Raw genomic sequence first — 19,506 nt, 5'->3', positions numbered from 1 at the left:
AGTATTTTAAGATTTGTGAGGCAATGCTAGAGTTTGCGTAAGCAATTTCTGGATCAAGTCTTACCGCACCTCCTGAAAAATATTCACTGCTGTGGTTGAGGAATTACTGTCAAAGTTGTAAGCAATCCTGCTGCACCAATTCAGTAAGTCTCTAAAAAGAAACATGAAAAGAGTTGGTACAATCAAAGCAAAATGCATAGCTTCTTCTTTCAGGTTCAGCTTAGGTCATAATGTCATCTTCTGGCAATTGTACATTTAGCTGTTGTGTAAGCTGTACACAGGAAGACACATACGTAAATAGGGTGCCAATTCTAAAGAGCAGCTGAGCACATAAAGACCAATAGTGTTGCTTTCAGATACATTGCTTAGAAACAGATAATACATACTCCATTAAACCTTAAATTCATTACACAACTAAAACCAAGAAAAGCAACAAGCTTTTCATCCTGAAAGGCATAAGCCCCCCCTATTTTTTCAAGATACTGATTTCTTACCTCTTGAAAGATTTTGTTGTTGATAAGAAAAAGCAACATGTGATTCTTGAAAAACAACTGCTGTTTTAAAATTGGTGGCACTCTTTTGCTTCACAAACATATTAGGTACTACCCATATATAGTATTTACCCACTAATTCACAAAGCACTACTGGTTACAGAAATTCCATAAGTAGAATTGACATTTTGTATAAGAGGAAGAAATAACTGAACATCAAGCTGCATTTCATCATAAAAAAATCTGAAATTAACAGTACATTGCAGATCTGGTTATTTTCAGCCATCTCCAAGTTAGAATGCTGTGTCTAATATGAAATTATCTAGATAAGTGCATATATACAGTTGCTGAAAATGTTATATAATAGCTATTGTGAGAACGTTATACAGTACATTTCTGTTCTTAACTAGAACTGATATTGCTGTGTTAAAACGAATTGAGAAGTAATCCATATGGCTTGACACCAACTCAGTACTACATATGACAAAACCCACACTTTTTCCTTAAAAAAAAAAAAGTATAGCAAATAAGAAGTTCTAAGTATTTCAGATTGAAATTTTAAGAGACATATTAAGTTTTCCAGTTTTTATGAAATTCCAGTTTAATTATTCAAACTTCTATCACTATTAAAAAAGAAATTCAGAAAATAACAAAGAACCTTTCATTTCTGCATCTAGCTGACTAAATTTCCTCCTAATAAACATGTAAGAAAAGACAACCTTAGAGATAGTTCTCGCCCTTCCAGATTTGGTTTCTTATTTTCTGATCTTGATTCTGGTGAATCTTCTGGTATATGCCTGGAACCAGAAGCACTGTTTTCTCGTGCCTGATACTTGTCTCCCGTAAGATGAATGTAAATGTCTAGCAAGTGATCAGTTACAAGAGCAAGGTTGGGGTATCTCCTTTGAAGAACCTGAGGGTGAACACCAAACGAAAAAATCTTTAGCATGGGAAACATCAAGCCCCCAAAATTTAATAGGATACGTTTCAATAGATACTCAATAGCAAGCTGCACAAAGCCACTGTGTTGGAATCTCTCATCTGAAGAAAATAAAGAGTTATTGTGACTGGTGTAGTATTGATTTGGGTGCCAAAAGTGAATCTTGCCAACTCCATTTAATACATCTGCACAAATGCCAACAGCAAGAACAAAAGGTACATTCAACTGTATCTTAACTCAAATAATGATCATACAGCTTTACAATTAATAACCAAAGTTCTTACCTCCTGTCCTTTCTATGACTGAATTTTTTGAGCATTCACATTATCTATTCACTGTGCTGATAAAGACACATTAAAAGGCTAATTTTTCTTCTGTGATTCCTTTCAGCTCAATTCTCTCCACTAAAGCTTGCTCACCAAAATTACTGCTTCAGAAAATCAGCTTTTCACAGATAAAGAGCAGGAAGACTGGCACTACCCTGCCATACTGACTTTAAAGATTAACCAGAAGGACATGAATCTCTTTTCAAGACAAGCATGGGAGTGTTTTCTACCACTGTCTCTTTTACTACTACAGAATTTTACAATATTTAATTTATTTCTTAAAATATTTCTGTGACTTGAGCTACAAAGTTACAAAAAAAGAACAGAAAGAACCTAGTGGTAAGAAGCACATTTAGCACCAAAGTTTCCTTTTTTCTTAAGGTTTTAACAGCCAAGCTCCACTTCAATATTCATCCTTTCTGGATGTCATTTTCAACATGAGTTCAGCTAGATGGTAACAAAAGATACCAACTACAAATAACATTTTCTATTGACAACTGACTATTTTACATCTTAAAGCTTAGAAATCAGGATTGGAGTAAGCTCATTTTTTTTTAGTTTTCTCCCAGCTTTTAAATCTCTGTGGACTACAAAATGGCAAAGCAATTTGATTCTTAGACCCATTCAAAGCGGAACTGTGTTTGCCAAGGCAAGCTTCAGGAGTCTTTGTCCAATTCAATTCAAAGGATAAATCTGAAATTATAAGGGTGTATTGTGGTACTTGGAGATGAAAATAATGATCAAATTTATTACTGGGAACATTTACTACTCTTAACTGAAACAGTTATCCACATGTTACAATAGAGCAACACACACCATACCTCCTTGAGCTCTCCTTTGCTCATGTTATCCAAATGTATTTTGGTCCAGTATTTGTCCAAAAGAGCAGCATGGCTGCTTTGCTGCCTGTACCAACCTCCGCCACAACTGAATATCCTAAATCAAAACAACATGAAGAAACACACCATACTGTGGAACTCCGCATTTTCAGAGCATTCCTGTGCAAAGAATGCGTTACATACCTCTGCTACAGCATAACACGCGTGCATAGATCATGCAGTGTTTGCCACTGCAAGGTCATTTACCCTGCCATGCGTACCTCTGCTTTTCAAATAATTTGTTCTTTTATCACACTGTTTTTCCCCTTGCAGTGCAACATCTCCCCAGGGATACTTGCAGAAAGATGACTGACAATAAGTTAAGTCTATCAGAAGAATCATACAGAATCCTTTGTTAGGAGAAGAGTAATGCCTTGTTAGGAGAGGAGCCTGACAGAATTGGCCTTGGGAATTATCTTGCACAGATTCTAAAGGATCTGTACTCTACTGCAGATGCAGGAAAAGCACCTCCAGTCTCTGCTCCCTCCACAGTGTTTCCCAATTATTTTTTTTAATTGTTTATGCTCAGAGTCCTTTCCATCATTTTTTGGCCATTCTTTTTTTGTTTTCCTGCACAAATAACTATGCAGCCATGTGTTATACCCACTGTGGAAGTAGCCTTGCACATGCAAAACATGAGATACTAGGTTGTAGTTTTGTTTTTTGACATGGGTTTGGGGTTGTTGGTTTTTTGTTTTTTTTTTTTTTTTTTGGGGGGGGGGGGGTGTTTGATTCATTAGTGTTTGGTTTGTTTTTTTCTAAATAACATTCCACAGCTGTAAACTGCAACAGATTTATTTAAAGTCCCCAGTGGAAACTATAATTTGCTGCTATAAAAACTGCTCACCAATGCGCTGGTTTTGGCTGGGATAGAGTTAATTTTCTTCATAGCAGCTCGTACGGGGCTATGTTTTGGATTTGTGCTGGACAATGTTGATAATACAGAGATGTTTTCCTTACTGCTTAGCCCTGCTTACAGAGTCAAGGCCTTTTCTGCTCCTCACACCAGCCTAACCAGTGAGTAGCCTGGCAGTGTACAAGAGGCTGGGAGGTTATACAGCCAGGACATCTGATCCCAGCTGACCCAAGGTATATCTCGTACCATATGGTGCCATGCTCAGTATACAAAGCTGGGGAAAGAAGGAAAGTGAGGGAAGGACATTTGGAGTGATAGCGTTTGTCTTTCCAAGGAATGTGTGTGATAGAGCCCTGCCTTCCTGGAGATGGCAGAACACCTGCCTGCCCATGGGAAGTAGTAAGCAAATTCCTTGTTTTTCTTTATCTGTTAAATTGTCTTTATGTCAACCCATGAGTTTTCTCACTTTTACTCTTCTGATTCTCTCCCCCATTCCACCGGGGAGGAGTGAATGAGCAGCTGTGTGGGGCTCAGTTGCCAGCTGCGGTTAAACCATAACAACCAAATATACAGAAGAAAAACTAGGAGATGAGGAAACCAAAAGAAAGCTGAATCCAAAAAGACTCAATCCCAGAAAAAGAAAAAAAAAAAAAAAAATCGATCAGATAAATCAAAGAACAAATTTATGGAAGGAAGACAAAAGCAGGAAAACTTGTTACAGGCTTTGAAGTACAAACCATGTGAAAACTATGTAACCATTCCCCTTCCAGATATCCTAACCTTTAATCTTGATACAATATGACATTTTGACATCAGAGGCATAGGCCCCTACTACAGTGAAACCATCAGGGAGAATACCTTAAATCTTTTTCTGTTTAGAAAACAGAATTAAAAAAATATCTTCCAAGGAATACATGTATACAGCTTTTCACGGAGGTAAAGGACGTAGACGGAAAAAGGAAAAAACCCAACTCAAAACACAACCAAACCCCCCAAAACTAATCATTCAGTAGTCAAGACTACCAACTACCCCAAGATCAGCAAAACTAAGAAATATTTTACATAGGTAAAAATGCTGTTAAAACCAGCAAGCCAAGACAACTTGTAAATATCAATCATATAGCCTTCTTCACACAGTTATTCCCAAGAGTGGCATTTTGTTTAGGTGATGGGTTGGTTTTGCAGGGTTTCCCCCTGAAAGTTTCATGTAAGGCTGCTCTAAAGTGAAAAAATTTCCCTTCACAATTTCTATGGCCTCTATTCCTTGTTAAAGGAAATTGCTAAAAATACTCTTGCCCAAGTACCTCTCAGTTCCTGTCTTTGATTTAAAAAGAGGATATCCATACTCTTAACCTCATTTAATTTTAAAAGCCTACCTCCTGGTTGCAAAAAACTGGAATCCCGATGCTACTTTTAAACAGTCACCACGACCAGGAATCAGCAATTCTTTTTTTTCCAAAAGAGGAATCAGCACAGAGATCTGGAGAAGAAAAGAAAATAGATAAAACAATTTTTTTTTTGTCAGACTGGAACAGACAGCACACCCATCCACGCTCGTTTCACACTTGAGCTGCTAGAACATTTCTGCTGAGCACCACTACGTTGTCAGCAACTACTGTTCTCACAGATTGCACTTCCAAGTGATGCTAACAAGAATGGCAAAGTTCCTGGCAATTTTAACTAGCAGTGGAAGTCACAAGTGTAATGTTTACCTATCCTCATTGAATCATAGAATCGTTTGGGCTGGAGGGGACCTTAAAGATCAACTAGTTCCAATCCCCACGGACAGGGACACCTTCCACTACATCAAGTGGCCCAAAGCCTCATGCATCTTTCTTCCGTATCCAAATTTAATGATGAGAATGGAAATGACAGGCTTTACACTGCAAGTCTAGATCAAAACTATTTATTTTGAATTGTCAAATAAATTATTAAACACTTCTGTTTCAGAATCCCTATTTTCTTTATCTGCCAGAACAAAGATAACCTGCATCTCAAAGATGTCATTCTCAATCATCAAAACTTTTCAGTGTATACCCTGCTACCCCCAGGAGAATTTTGTATCTAAACAATCTATCCTTCCATGCAGAAGGACAGTAATAATGGTGGAAGGAAAAATGGGAGTTAAGACCACAGTGATCCCTCAGCACAGAGGGAGGCAAGCACGTAGGCTGTGATATGGAGAAAGAAGACTGGATGCATGCAGGGATGACCTGAAGAAAGGGGGAGATGAATGCAGGATGCTACTCAGGGTATGCTTATGATGAGTGCAATGAGCTGAGTCCATGAAAGCAAAGAAGTGCATGACCCTCTGGCAGTGAAAAACTGTCTACTGTATACAAGCAGTATTTCTTGGCTTTCTTATAAATTCCCTGTATTTCAGAAGCCTAAAACCCAATAAACAAGCTGTCAGGTTATTTAGCCACACAAAGGATGTTTTACAGAACAGATATGAAAGAAAACAACTATCTGCAGAATGTCCAGCAGGGCTATACAGCAAAATATCTCTATGACATTGTTCTTGCAGAACACATGCTTGCAGCGGCCATTACTTGAAAAGGGAAGGATGACTGTCTAAGCTTGTCATTCCAGAGCTGTACACAGGAAATCTATTAAAACTTATCCTGCTTAATGTAACAACACATTTTTAATATCCAAGCCAGAGGTGAGAAATGCATAATAAAAAAAAAATAATAAGGCAAAACAAAAAAACCTCCCACATAACAAAACACTAAAAAAGCCACAACTTATTAACAGAACCACTCTAATACAGTGACAATATTCTGTGGTGTTTTGTGCCACATTTGTTTTCAAATATTAAAACATAATTCAAAAGGCACATAGCTCACTATCAGTGTCAACTCAATCTTCATAGTGAAATTTGGCATCAGTGGCAGTGCCATGACTACTCTAAAACAATGACAAAAACTAATGCAGTGTGCTAATGTGTGAATGCAGACAGACAGGTTAATTCTTTCTAATCCCTTTTAAAGGTGCAGTATTTTCAGCACGTAGCTGCAAAACTCGGGGTGATTAGACCCCAAAATCTGCTCGTATGACCCTTAAGACCAGTACCTTACAACAAACATGAACCTACATACCACATCCAGAGGAGCATAATCAATGTCCTCCAGAAGTATCCAATGACCTTTGGTAGCAGCTTGTGTCAAGGTTCCAGGCTGCCATACAAACTCCCCTGGTACATCTGTACAGCGATACATGCCAAGGAGCGTCTATGATGAAAACAATCAGTAAATTAGAGACCTGCTCATGGCATCTTTTAAAAACTCAGAGTGAAAACTTACAAAAATGACTGAATTTGGTATGTAACACTTACTTGGCCTCCACTTTACTAAAAATCCATCTGGTAATCAGAGCACAGCATTACACATTTTTAATTGTGGAAAAAACCAAAAGCTTCACCCCTCCACAACTACAATAATCTAACTGAAACACAGCAATTAAAATGATCCAGGTAATTGATAGTGAATTTACAAGAGCCGTGCCACCATAACTACCAACAGTGCAACAAACAAAGCTTTATTGCACTGAACTTTACTTTACATTTTTGAGAAATCTGTCACTAAGCTAGCAAGAGGAATTTTAAAGCAAGTTACTCAGATACAAAAATCAGTCAAGTTTTGTTTCTCCGTTAAGTTCTAACCTCCACATTTGAGTATTCCTTAAATAATTAAGTTAATGCTTTCACTGCTATGTATTTTGTACCTTGAATTTTATCACTTTTTCTTAATATGAAAAAATACTCTTGTAGAGAACAGTTGTGAGATGGTGAAATCAGATGTTCTACACAAGAAGGTGTTTATGCATGTTAATAAAAATCTTCAGATGACACTACTGGAAGGTACTAACCACTTTAGAAAACTAAATTGAGCCAAACAACAGAAATCAATTCTAGCTCAAAAGTTACATATGCAAAACCAGAATAATGTGAAATTATCTTCACCTCCAGTTTTACTTCTACAGGTAGAGCTAAAATACCATTATGGAATGCAAGTGTCCTCAACATCACAGGACCTTACTTCATTTCAGCTTTCCCACAAAAAAACTGGAATCAGATTAAACTAAGATTAGCTCACTTGAACTGAAATAGAAGTGTCTATACAAGCCTTTGGCACCAGATTGAGTAATTTTAGAATCCTTCCCGACACAAATCACTTTTTTTTAATAATATATATATATAAATAAAAAATAGGGCTCTTCCACATGGAAAAACTCTGATAAAACAACCTGAATGAAACAGATACAGCAAAATTATGCACAGAATTTTAAGCCTACTGAAGCTTAACTGTGACTGTTCTTCATATTTATTTATTCTCAACAATAGTAAGAACAACAACTCCAGCATTGGGGTTGTGGGGTCTTTGGGCAAAAAGTTAAATGTTATCTTCTTAGAAAAGTAAGTCCATGCTTTAAGTAAAGATTATATCTGACCATCCACTTTATCAGTTACCTTACTATCAGTTTGATCCCCAAGCTGGACTTTCAAAATATGAGGAGGCTTTGCTCTTCCTGTGACAGCTGCTAAGTATTCTATTAAAGAAGTTTTGCCACATCCTATTGGTCCTTCTAATAGAACAGGAGTCTGATATGCTACAGCAATAGCAAGGCTTTGAAGATTCGTGAAGGCAGATTCAACCAAAACAAAACGGCTGGTGATACTTTCCTGTTCAAACATAAAATTTGAGTTACCACACTAAAATTGTTAACTTTTTTTTTTTTGCAGGCTGTACAACACAGAACGATTAGGAAAAGTGAGTATGACAACTTGAAAATTTTGGCCTTCAGATCTATCAACACATATCAAATAAAAGAAAGGATTCTAAAGCGATATTTAATGACAGATATTAAAATAGATTTAATCAAAAACCTTTTATAGGTGAAATACTTTATTAAGTATATGTACAATTTGTTCCCAAAGGGAGTTCATACTAAGTTGTCAGTACAGACATAGTAACTATTCAATCATAACACATGTCAATCAAACACAATTTGCAATAAGTGAAATAAAGTCATCAGAACGGATCCAAATGACAGGACAAATCAAACAGCAGTTAGAATCAGATGATGTGAGCATGAATATTAACTGTTATATTTACTTCTTTCTGCACAGGCAGATCAAACTCAGAACATGAAAAAAGAAGAGTTAAATTCAGTAACATCTTTATTTTTTTCAAAATGCAATGAACGTAATTTATTGAATGGCAATTAATCAGTGTTACAGATACTCTCCAAATATTGTGACTCTTCTACAGTCACCTATATACCAGCATATGGCAAAAAATTAGTGCTTTCCTGCCAAAATGCCCAGAGAAAGAAAAGCAAGAGTATATAGTACACCAAAAAAGCCATTCTGAATTTAAGTTTGGTCTTTTCAGCTACAGTTTCATGTACTTCTCTGGTAACAATGCTAGTTCTTAAGAGTACCTGCTTTCCCTCACATTTTGATCCTACTTCTTCATCAGACCTTCTCAGCTATAATAGAAACCTCTCCAGCATAACCTGAACTACAGTGTATACCAGATCAGTGAAATACCTGTGGGGTTATTAAAAAAACCAAAAGCATGCTTTTGGAAGTTCTCTTCTCCCTTATAGAGAAAGAGTATCCTTTCACAGCAATGCAGTTTATAGTATGGCCTAGGTTCAGCACAGCTACAGCAGCAATGACTCTGGCACAGGAATAAGAATCTCATTAAAGAGCTCTACAGTTTCCCCTGCTGCAGTGAAGTTCAAACTGCACCCTAAATCCTATAAAAAAGCTAGAATACAGCAAAATCAACTGCAGAAGTTTGGGGGAGGGTAGAAGGAGGAATTTGGGAAGAAATTTCTCTTTCCTTATTTCTGCTGTTACTGAAATTCTGGACATAAGAAGTCTTCATTCATTTCTTTGTAGATCAGTGACACAAAATTAAACAGAAATGCACAGCTAAAATTGCACCTAAATGAGAAAACCAGTAAAGAATACTGGCTGCAGCTACAAAAAAACCCTAAACAGTTCAAGATGAACAGCATCTCAAGAGAAAAAAGGTTAAATTTTCTTTGCTCAAAAATACTGTTTGCTCCTAAAACTGTAAGGCACTACATTCTGCATTACACTTCACTCAGGTGGAGAAAGTAAGCTCTTACTTCCTTTCCCCTTTTTCTGCCTTCTCAATGAGAAAGTAGCAGCCTTGCTTCAGAGAAGAACTGAGAATATGTCTGGAGAAGGGCTGTCTGTATAGTACAAAAACTTACTTCCTGCAGGTAAAAGCAACTGTATCAGATCCTGGCTTTACTCAGCTATCGAATATCACCTTAACTTGAATTGGAGATACTATGTAAGGCTGAATAATCTTTTGTAGTATGTTTGCAATAACTATTACATGAAGATAAAGTTAACACCACTACTATGTCTTCAACGCTTCATTCCACTGCAGAGCTTCTTTGCAGTGTCTACATTATGCAATGCTAGCTTACAGCACACATCAGGAAAGCTAAAGATACACACATTACCTGTAATATCTCAATACCATTTAAGCAGGGCAAAAGTCAGGTCACTGAATTTAGGGATTCTTAACAGAAAATAAATAAATAAATAAAAAAGGTACACACTTAAGCCTGGGTTACATACCTGCTCTTCAGAAATACGCTGCAGTCTCGGCAGCACAATACCACATACAGCTACTACATTCGCAGAGAGGTCACCCGACACTATATGTCCTTGTGTGTATTGCTGTTCTTTCTCCTTTTGCCAAAATGAGGAGTCTGGATTGGCCAAAACAAGGGCTTGTTCCACATTCTCCAGCTGAGATTCTTCTAGAAGCCTGTGAAATCCATATTTATTAATTCGACTGAAAGCCATAAACAAAACCAAATAGTGTTCAAGACGTTAAAAGGTCTTACCTTAATCTGAAATGTATCAACTCCTCGGGACTGAATATCTTCTTCAGGAAAGATAATTTATGCTCATCATTCATGCATGTAACCAGAGCAAGACAGTTTGAAGTATACCTAAAAATTATATTTAGAACAAAACATGTCAAAACATAGTCTTAAGAAATCTAGTTTGACAACTGGCAATCGCAAAATAAAATATCAAGTTTGGAAAAATATGCAGAAAACTTTCTTTGTAGAAATTATTTTGGTGAACATTCTTTAAGATTAAAGAAATGGAACTGAGAAAAGCCATTCTATCATGGCATCCTTTATCATTTATACACTGACTAGCTAAGCTGTCTCTGAAGGACTGAATGATCAATAGAAATACAGTAAAGGAGAGCATTTTCCCAAGTAAATGGAGGTTAACATATCAGACAATGAAAATGAAGTTTTCTTTGCCTGATTTTTTTATTCTCCTCCTACCACTTCCTTTCAAAATTGCTTTCTATTCCATACTATTTCTAAAGTAACCCTAACACAATGACTTCAAGACTCAGTGCCAAAAGAAGCCGACGACTCCCGCTGTAGTTGTGTCGCAACAAAAGAACATTTAATACAAATCATAAGAATTTCATTATCATAGCACTGGTTTTACCTTCCAAGAAAAGAGCTTTCAATGAGCTTGGTGTGGCGGTGGGAGCTGTCAGAAGAAGGTTGGTTCAGGACAAAATTTAAAAATCCACTGATCCACTTACTTAAGAGTATTAGCTGAACACCACATAAACCCATTCCAGTCTATGAATTAGAAATTCTATTTCTTTTTCTAAGACTATCTAAATGTATGTCACCCTGAAGAGCCTCATAAATGGCTGATGGATTTCACAACACTTTAGTTCCTGCCCTTCCTAAATTATACACGTTATTTCAAAATTGTGTTACAAACATGATTCTGAATTTATGTTGGTTTTTTTTTTTTTTTAATGAAGACTATTAGAGACATTTTCTTAAATACATATAAGGCTCTATCAATGCTACCACTCACATAAATAAGGTAGATCATGTGACTGGGTTGAAGCCCTGCAAGCAGACACTTAATATAAAACATCTGATCAAAACAACACACAAAGTCTGCAACAATGCCAATGGGAAAGCTTCGCTTAAATAAACCAAGCTTTACAGTACCCACAACATCTATGTACACGCAATAGAAAAAAAAAACAACTTGCTGGTAATGTATCAATGCAAAATAGCATTATATACTATTGTAACGTAAATTGAAGTGACAGTGGATTTAATCTCTACTTTTTTCTTGGATAACATTCTAGAATGCATGCAGTATACCCAAAGGCTTACAGTAGAGGTGAAGTGATAAATTCACCAACTCCCATTGAGTAAGCTGAAGTTACCTGAAAAGATTCTCCACACCACAGCTTTAAGCATGACTAAGAGCCAGCCCAAGTTTCACCCTGTGACAGATCGCTACATCAGGTAAGAAGCACATGTACAGATACCAGCAGTACAGATTTTTCTGGTATTATTTGAAGATTTTTCTACTTGCGTTTGAACATTGCTAAAGACAATCTAAGATACAGATACATCTTTTCAATGGAAAAGATCTGGGGGTATTAACTTACCAACGGACTAAAGTGTCATGACTCCTTAGGAGTGGAATACATACACTCCAGTCCCACAGTTCCCGGAAAACAGATTGCTCCTTCTGTAAAAATCTATAGGCTGCCTCCATGAGGTCCCGTAACTTCATTCGTCTGCGCCCATATCGGACTGTGTTTGCATCCGAGCTCTCCAGGAAAAGCCTTTGGAAAACTGGTGATGTAGTTTTAAAATACCTTAAAGCAAATCTTTAGAAAAAAGAGAGAGATAAAAAGATGGAACACAGACATCTAAGCCAGAAGAAAGGAAAATAACCACTAATAAAAGTGTCAGAAGTCCCAAGACTGTCACTGACAGCATACTGAGAACTAAGGCCTATGTTTGACTTTGTCTGCACTTGGACAGACAACTACTTCAGCAATCAGCTGACAATGTACTTTACCTTATAAAAAAATCGTTACTTAATTATCAAGGGGAAAGTGTCCTGCCTTTGTTGAAATCACTTTGCTCTTGTTTTCTGAAAAAGTAATACTGATTCCTTCTTATGTAAATTTGTATTCTACTGGCTCACAGGTCTAATTTTACATGCAGAAATTTTGGTTGTGAACAATTTTCACCTATTTTGCTCTTCTTTTGATTATTAAGACAAAAATCACGTTAGATCTTACAACACAAGTTAATCTAAATAAGCTGTTTTTAAGACTTGTGTTTTCTAAATAATTCTTTTAATTCAAAACACATTTGTCATGTGAGACAATCCAAATTGTATCACCACCTCTCTTCACCAGTGAATACTGACAGGCACATGCTCCTTATGTTCAAACACTGCACAAAGGGACACTACATTACTCACGGCAAAACATCAGGGTGGTCAGCAATCAGCTTGCTCATTGCTACACACAGCCTTTCATGTTGATCATGGTTGATCTGGCCACCAGCTTTAATGGCTTCTGCATTTCTTTCCAACAAATCCAACAAGATAGGCCGAACTTGACGGCCTATCAATAGAGTACATTCTTTATCCAACAATAACTGAGCTAAAGCATCAAGGATGAATTGCCGATCCTGCTGAGTCCAAACCTAGGGGAATGGAAGGTAAGAACAGGTTAAAGGGGCAATGATTTTGACTTTTAACTTCAGAACTATTCATGCTGGATTCACAGTGAATTTTACAGACCAAATCTTTCAGAAATTAGAAGGGAGCCCAAAATTCCCAGTGGAAGTACTCACTTGATAAAGCTCTCCATAATGAAAAAATGGGGAAACAGAATGAGTAACATGCAGAATGACACACTAAATAAGAATTACAATAAAGACCAAAATTCCTAAACTGTATTTTACAGCTACGAGATAAAGTGAACTACTTGAAGAAAAAAATGGGGAAAATATTATAACAACTAATGTATCTCTGTTAACAGAATTCCCATGGTCTCAGCAGTTCAGTCTCACAAGAGCCACAAAACCTTTAAAAATTTGAGGTTTTAAAAAAGTGAGTTGTATCATGTTCACCATCTCTTTTTGAAAGATCAATCATGATCACAGCTTTATTTCTGTATTTCTGATAGCAACCAGAGAGAGAAATGCTCTTGACAACAAGCAGCATGCATCTACAGTTTGAAGTTGAGATTTTTTCCCTACTTTTATATAAAATTGGTCCTTTAGTGCAAAACAAAATATTGTACTTTAGAATAGATGGAAAACATTCGCATCTCCTAGGAAAACAAATTAAAAAAAAGACCAAACACAACCCCCCCACACAAAACCACTCCCTCACACCCCCCCAGCCTTCCTAAATCTGTTGCTGAAGAACAACAACCCATTTCTTGTATCTTATGCTTAAATTTCTCTGGGTTTTGAGCTCACATTTTTATCCAAGCATCAGTTGGATCACTTTGTGATATTTAGCATACAAAGGAATATAAATAATTTTGATTTGTATTGGGATTATGAATTTGCACCATGTTGGTTTTGCTCTTCACTTTGATGCTCCACTCTCCTCCCCCTTGCCAAGTGAACCCTTATCCTACCAAGAAGATTTTGCCTTTCTCAGCAAGGTGGTAAATAAATGCAGCTAAGCAAGGCAGCTTTCCAAACAAACCAAGCACTTGCTAAACTGCTACAGAAACATTCTATGATTCAGGCAGTCTTTCATTTCAGCAACACCTGCAGCCCATTTCTGCTTCACCTAGACTTTTGTTACTTTTGCTCCTGGGCCTGCAGATGGAACAGTTTCGTTGTTATAAGATAAACAGACTGCAGAGGTACTACACACTGCCTTTCAAATGATGACCTTCTCAGGTTATACCACTGTCAACATCCTTCTAGAATACATGTGTGCTTGCTCAAGTTCCTAGGCATCCATTCCCTAACAGCACGTAAGAAATAAGGGAAACTGCAGCCCACGCACTACAAACATTGAAACCATCCCATTAATTGCAAGCAGTTTCTTACATGATTTGTGTTTATTTTTACCAAACACGACATGAGTTTACCTTCCTCTCACATGCCAGAGCAGCATCAAAAATAATTTTTTAAAAGGAGCTGAAGGTCTGCATTCATCACAGAGCAAGCAAGATACTGTTCATTACAGGGGATCAGATTTTCAGTAGCAACATGAATGACAGGCTGCTGAAAGGCAGCATGGTTCAAAAGAACTGGAGACAAACTCCACTGACAAATATATGAAGTATATATTTGAAATCAGTTACATCTCTGGCTACCCAAACAAGGCACAACCAGGGTGCTTAATTTATTAACTAGAGCTTTCAACTTCAAATAAACAGTTAAAAATAAAATAGTAAATAAATAATGTGGCTCAGTAAAATTCTGTAGTTACATGACTACTGTACAACAATTGCATTCCCCATTATCAATTTTGAAAGAGTGAGAGATTTTTAATCAGTGTGCATAGTACCCTTAGGACATATAAAACTGTTCAAAAATCACAGTGGCAACATTCTCATACTACAAAGGAACCGTCTGTTGGGTTTCTAAGCCTTTCAGAGTCTAAATTAAAAATTCCGTGGAAAAGAATACTGTCAAAGGGTTTGTTAACTAAAGGTGGCTCTGTGAAATACCCAGCTTCCTCATTCAATAGCAAATGACATCTAATCTGAAAGTATTTAATTCTAGTGTTCTAATCTAGGATGGTAAATCCATAACCACAGATCCAAACTGCCACTTTAAGAAAGCACCACAAAAGAATGTCCCTCCAAATACAGAATACGTACACACTGTGTGTTAATAATGAAAGAGACATTAAAGACAAGCACAGCTAGGAGTGAGACCTGGAGTTAAACACGATCCCAGCTGCTCCTCTAGCAGCACGTTGCATCTCATTCCCAGCCTGCACAGTACATCTATGCAGGGCTCACAAGATGTAGAAGAACCAGCTTAATCCAAACACCAAGATTACTAAGAAAGAGAAAGGGTCATGGCAAGGAACAAGACGGGACCAGGTGAACACCTCGTTTCTGACAGTGGCCCAGAGGTGCTTCCACAGAACCTTACACCATACAGAGATTTAACAGTGGGACACTTCCAAAGAGTGGGAGGGCATAAGGGCTGCATGTAGGAAATCTGTCTTCCCCTCCAACACAAGAACACATGTTCTTGGCTCCACTGCATCACACAACAGGTCTACAGTTATGCGACTGTGCAGCAATCGATTTGGCAAGATGATCCAAGTTAATCCTTCTTCCAGTCTTCCACTGTGTGAGAAAGTTGAGCAGATTTTCCACATCAGCACACTCACTGGGGTCAGGATAAAAGTGACAGAAAGGTGTGGCCTGGCCTTGGGAACAGGCAAAAAGAAAACAGAGTAGGACTGCTCTTTTTGGTGGCTGTTGGCTCAGTAAGATAAAGCAAAACATGAGCCTGACCTCTCCCTGTAACCCATATATTTCAAGGAAAAAAAAAATCTATTAAAAAGGCAGGGGGGTATGCAGACTCACAAGAACAAAATAGCTTCAACTACCGCCAAAGCAAGGTAGGGCTTCCTACTCATCCTCAACACATTGCATTTGATAGAGTTGGACAGACTGTTCCCTCAAGAACAGTGGTAACATTCTCTCTTTGTATCAGTGTATTTATTAACATACCATTTTCCCAAGAATCACAGCTCTTCAAAAATTAGGCACTGAAAGATGAGAATACACTCCAAGATGAAACAAAAGTACAATATACCTTCCCTTATTTACAATGCTACATGATGTAAAGCCTAATTAATCTTTCAAATAAAAAGCAGATGTCACATTTTAGGAAAATAAATCACAGTCTGTCTTAGTTGCCAGGATGTCAGGACATTTTTCTTGCAGCCAGTGAGAAGGTGGGTGAATTTGGGAAAGCTAGGTCACCTCTTTCTTCCTGCATTTATTAAAGGCACCTCTAAACATCAAATGCTAAGACTGAAGGGCTATAAATAAGAAATTGGAGTTATTATTAAAACAGTTTTTGAATTTTCTCTGCTGCACAGGAAAATGAAAAGGGAAATGAAGGCTGCCAAGCTAAAACACCAACAGAACAGGAGATCCAGAATGGCGTGCACAACATCTCCAATTTACTTAAGATGGTTCCACAGATAAAACAGTAAATATCCAAAAGGGTTGGGGATTTTTAGTTTATATCTTTCCATATATGCATGGTGGCAGATGTGAAGGGCAGAAATAAACAAGGTTGCTCTAAAGTTCCATTCCTACTAGCATTTTAACCCTCACATTAATGAACTTCTCTACTGAAACTGCACCATCACAGGGAGCCAAAATGAATGCATTTGCACAAAATCTGCATTTGGAATTCTATGCAAGAAAAAGTTCTGATACAATCAGATCTCTGGCAACACACAGAACCAAAAGCACATTCCAGCAGTTCGGAATTCTGCACTGATATTGCTTATACAGTTTTCTTAATTTTTATATATATATATATTTATTTTTTTTTTAAAAAAGGTAGGAAAGTAAAGACTAGTTTAGAGAGCTTTTCATCCCATTTCCCTCATTACGAACACAGAAATTTGCTCAATTGTTGCGGAGTTAACAGTATACAAATACTCTACACTGAAACGGCTCTATTCTTTTTCCAGACTGAAGCATAGGGAAAAAGATCTTCCACCTCCTCATGAATGGTGCCTTACTATGAATCTCAAAAGACTGTTCCTTACTTAGCACTTGCGGGCAAATTCCATTCCATTCTCAGATGCTGAAGTCACCAGTTAAAGAACAGCTGAAGCTAAACAGCACAGAGTTTTCTAGATTTCCAGAATCTAGAACATAGGTACTTACACAAAGCAACTGGTAGGAAATCAGGAAATGATGACTGGAACCAGTTGCTGGTTAGCGGCAAGATAAGCCTAGCATACCTGTAGCTTCCAAGCTCGGAAACAGCAATGCCCTTTTCAAAAGAATATGTCACTGTTCTTTGATGTGCTGTTCCAGACCCCATATATATAATCACTTTTCAATAACTTATCAAGACTTTTAAACCTTGAGTATATCTCAAAACAGTCACCAGAAGCGAAAGGGCACACTTTCTTTCCCAGTTTCAGGTCGCAGTGACTCACTTCTGGTTCACCACTCCATCTGTCTGCTACACATATATTTGCATCACCCCCAGATCTATTTCTCAGCTGTTTCATTACCTTGAATACCAGTTCTTCATCACTGCCTCCCACCAATTAGCATCAACTCTCCAACACAGGGATATATATTCATGTAAATTTTACTTTGGTCCTATGATTTGTAGTGACAGAAGGAAAAAGCTATCTGTCTACCAACAGAGAACCTTGACTACCCATACAAAAGGCTTCCCTAACCATAACTAAGCAGTAGTAATTCAGACAATAGTCTGTAAAAAATATGATGACCTAGACTTTTCATCTTCAAATAACTGAGCCATTTCCTAGACAAAGAGAAATACAGATTTTGATCCCCAAAGTGAGTATATACAGCTTAAGGGATTCAAAAGCTCTATCATGAAAAGTATTCATAATGTAACATTTGACGTGCTGATATTCTATTATTACGTGTCTTCCAGTGTTTCAGAGACAGAAACGAGCTAGGCTCAACTCTCCTAGAAAGCAGGCATGCTTTTCACATTTAGGGTAGCCAAAGCATTAAAACAGTGAAAACACGAACACATTCCCAGCATCACTGTGATGAAGAAAAGGAAGCAAAACCTAGAAAATCCAGCCCCCTGTCTTCTTAATCCACAGGCTGTTTTAATGCAAATAGCAGCAAGGTAACATGCTGCAGTTATAGGACTACATGCTGCCCCGGTGCTCGTTAACATACCATATCTCATTAGCATGCTTTCAGAGTCACCTTAAGACATTGGAGATGTTAACTGCGGGGCAAAACGCCTGCTCGGGAGGTGGGACAGACGCGGCCCCGGGGGCAGAAAACCTGCCTCACAGGGCTGCGCTCCCACAACCCTGGAAGGGGCCGGCAAGGGAAGAAACCGCAACAAGCACACACGGAAAGTAAGAGAGAGAAAGAGGGGAGCGAGCGGCGAGCTGCTCCCGCGGAACCGCCCCGCCGGCTGCCCAAGGGCGTGAGGGGTCTCCGGGTGGAACTCACAGAGCTGCCGGGAGGAGACGGCGGCGCGGCGGGGCACGGGTGCGTCCCCTTCCCTCCTCAGCGGCCCCTGTGAGACCCGCCCGCGGGGGGAGGCGGGCGCCCGCTCACCTGTTTCGCCAGGAACCTGCTCAGCTCCGCACTGCTCTTCTCGTTCCTGCGCGCCAGCAGCTGCAGCGGCCCCGCCAGGCAGAACCGCAGGTCCGCCGCCATCCTCCTGCTGCCGCTGCCGCCGCCGCTTGGGCGCGGGCAGAGCTGAGGGGAGCAGCCGCCGGCAGCACGTGGGGCGCGGAGCAGACACGCAACTCAGCACCAGCTTCCGCTTCGCCGGCGCTGCCGTCACCCACCCGCGACGTCACAGCCTCTCACGTGACGGACCCCTCGCCCGCTACACTACAACTCCCAGCATGCGCCGCTCAGAGCGGCACACAGCCGCCGGGACGGCTGGCGCCCGGTGCATGCCGGGAGATGTAGTCTCTCAGCACCGGCTACTCCACAGGAGGCAGCCCGTCCGGGAGCGGAGCGAGTCTCTCCCGCTTTCTCACGGTGTTGGGCATCCTCGTCCTGCCCTATTCCCTGCTTCCTAGAGAGTGACCTTCGCCGCTACCGCCGGGCTTGCCGATAGAAGACCGACTCAAGGGTCGCGGACCACAGTGCTCACCCTGAAGCCCTTTAGGTCACGGCAGGCGTCAGAGCCCTGAGCGAGGCCGGACGGTGACTAACCCACACAGGCGGTTCGGGCTCGGGAGGACGAAGGCTGGCATTACGCTAGCATTTATTTCCACGTCACTGCCCCCGAGTCCTCTCGCCGGCCGCAGCCAGTTCACGAAGCCGCAGCGCGGCTCTGAGGCACTAACGATGTTTCCAGCCGGGTTAGACAGCAGACTCCCCGAGAGCAGAAGCCGGACTTAAACCTCGGGTTCTCCGGGGGAGCCATCGGAGCTGCCTCACGCCCGTCC

At 39.3% G+C, this 19,506-nt stretch overlaps 1 protein-coding gene across 1 annotated transcript in view; it reads right to left on the bottom strand.

Annotated features, from left to right (window-relative positions):
- The window catches only part of MDN1 (midasin AAA ATPase 1), a 102,168-nt gene extending 83,408 nt beyond the window's left edge, over nt 1-18,760 (bottom strand). The window contains exons 1-11 of the mRNA XM_065681233.1: nt 18,659-18,760; nt 12,832-13,058; nt 12,002-12,226; nt 10,392-10,499; nt 10,120-10,312; nt 7,963-8,175; nt 6,593-6,724; nt 4,868-4,971; nt 2,579-2,693; nt 1,211-1,404; nt 70-151 (exon numbers count right to left, since the gene is read on the bottom strand). Coding sequence (XP_065537305.1) covers nt 70-151; nt 1,211-1,404; nt 2,579-2,693; nt 4,868-4,971; nt 6,593-6,724; nt 7,963-8,175; nt 10,120-10,312; nt 10,392-10,499; nt 12,002-12,226; nt 12,832-13,058; nt 18,659-18,760 — 1,695 coding nt within the window. The remainder of the gene's footprint in view (nt 1-69; nt 152-1,210; nt 1,405-2,578; nt 2,694-4,867; nt 4,972-6,592; nt 6,725-7,962; nt 8,176-10,119; nt 10,313-10,391; nt 10,500-12,001; nt 12,227-12,831; nt 13,059-18,658) is intronic.
- Between the last annotated feature and the right edge of the window lie 746 nt (nt 18,761-19,506).

This window comes from Lathamus discolor, chromosome 5, assembly GCF_037157495.1.
Source record: "Lathamus discolor isolate bLatDis1 chromosome 5, bLatDis1.hap1, whole genome shotgun sequence".
NCBI classification, from domain to species: Eukaryota; Metazoa; Chordata; class Aves; order Psittaciformes; family Psittacidae; genus Lathamus; species Lathamus discolor.
Note: the sequence above shows the minus strand (reverse complement) of the source record. Positions and strands in the feature narration are given on the sequence as shown.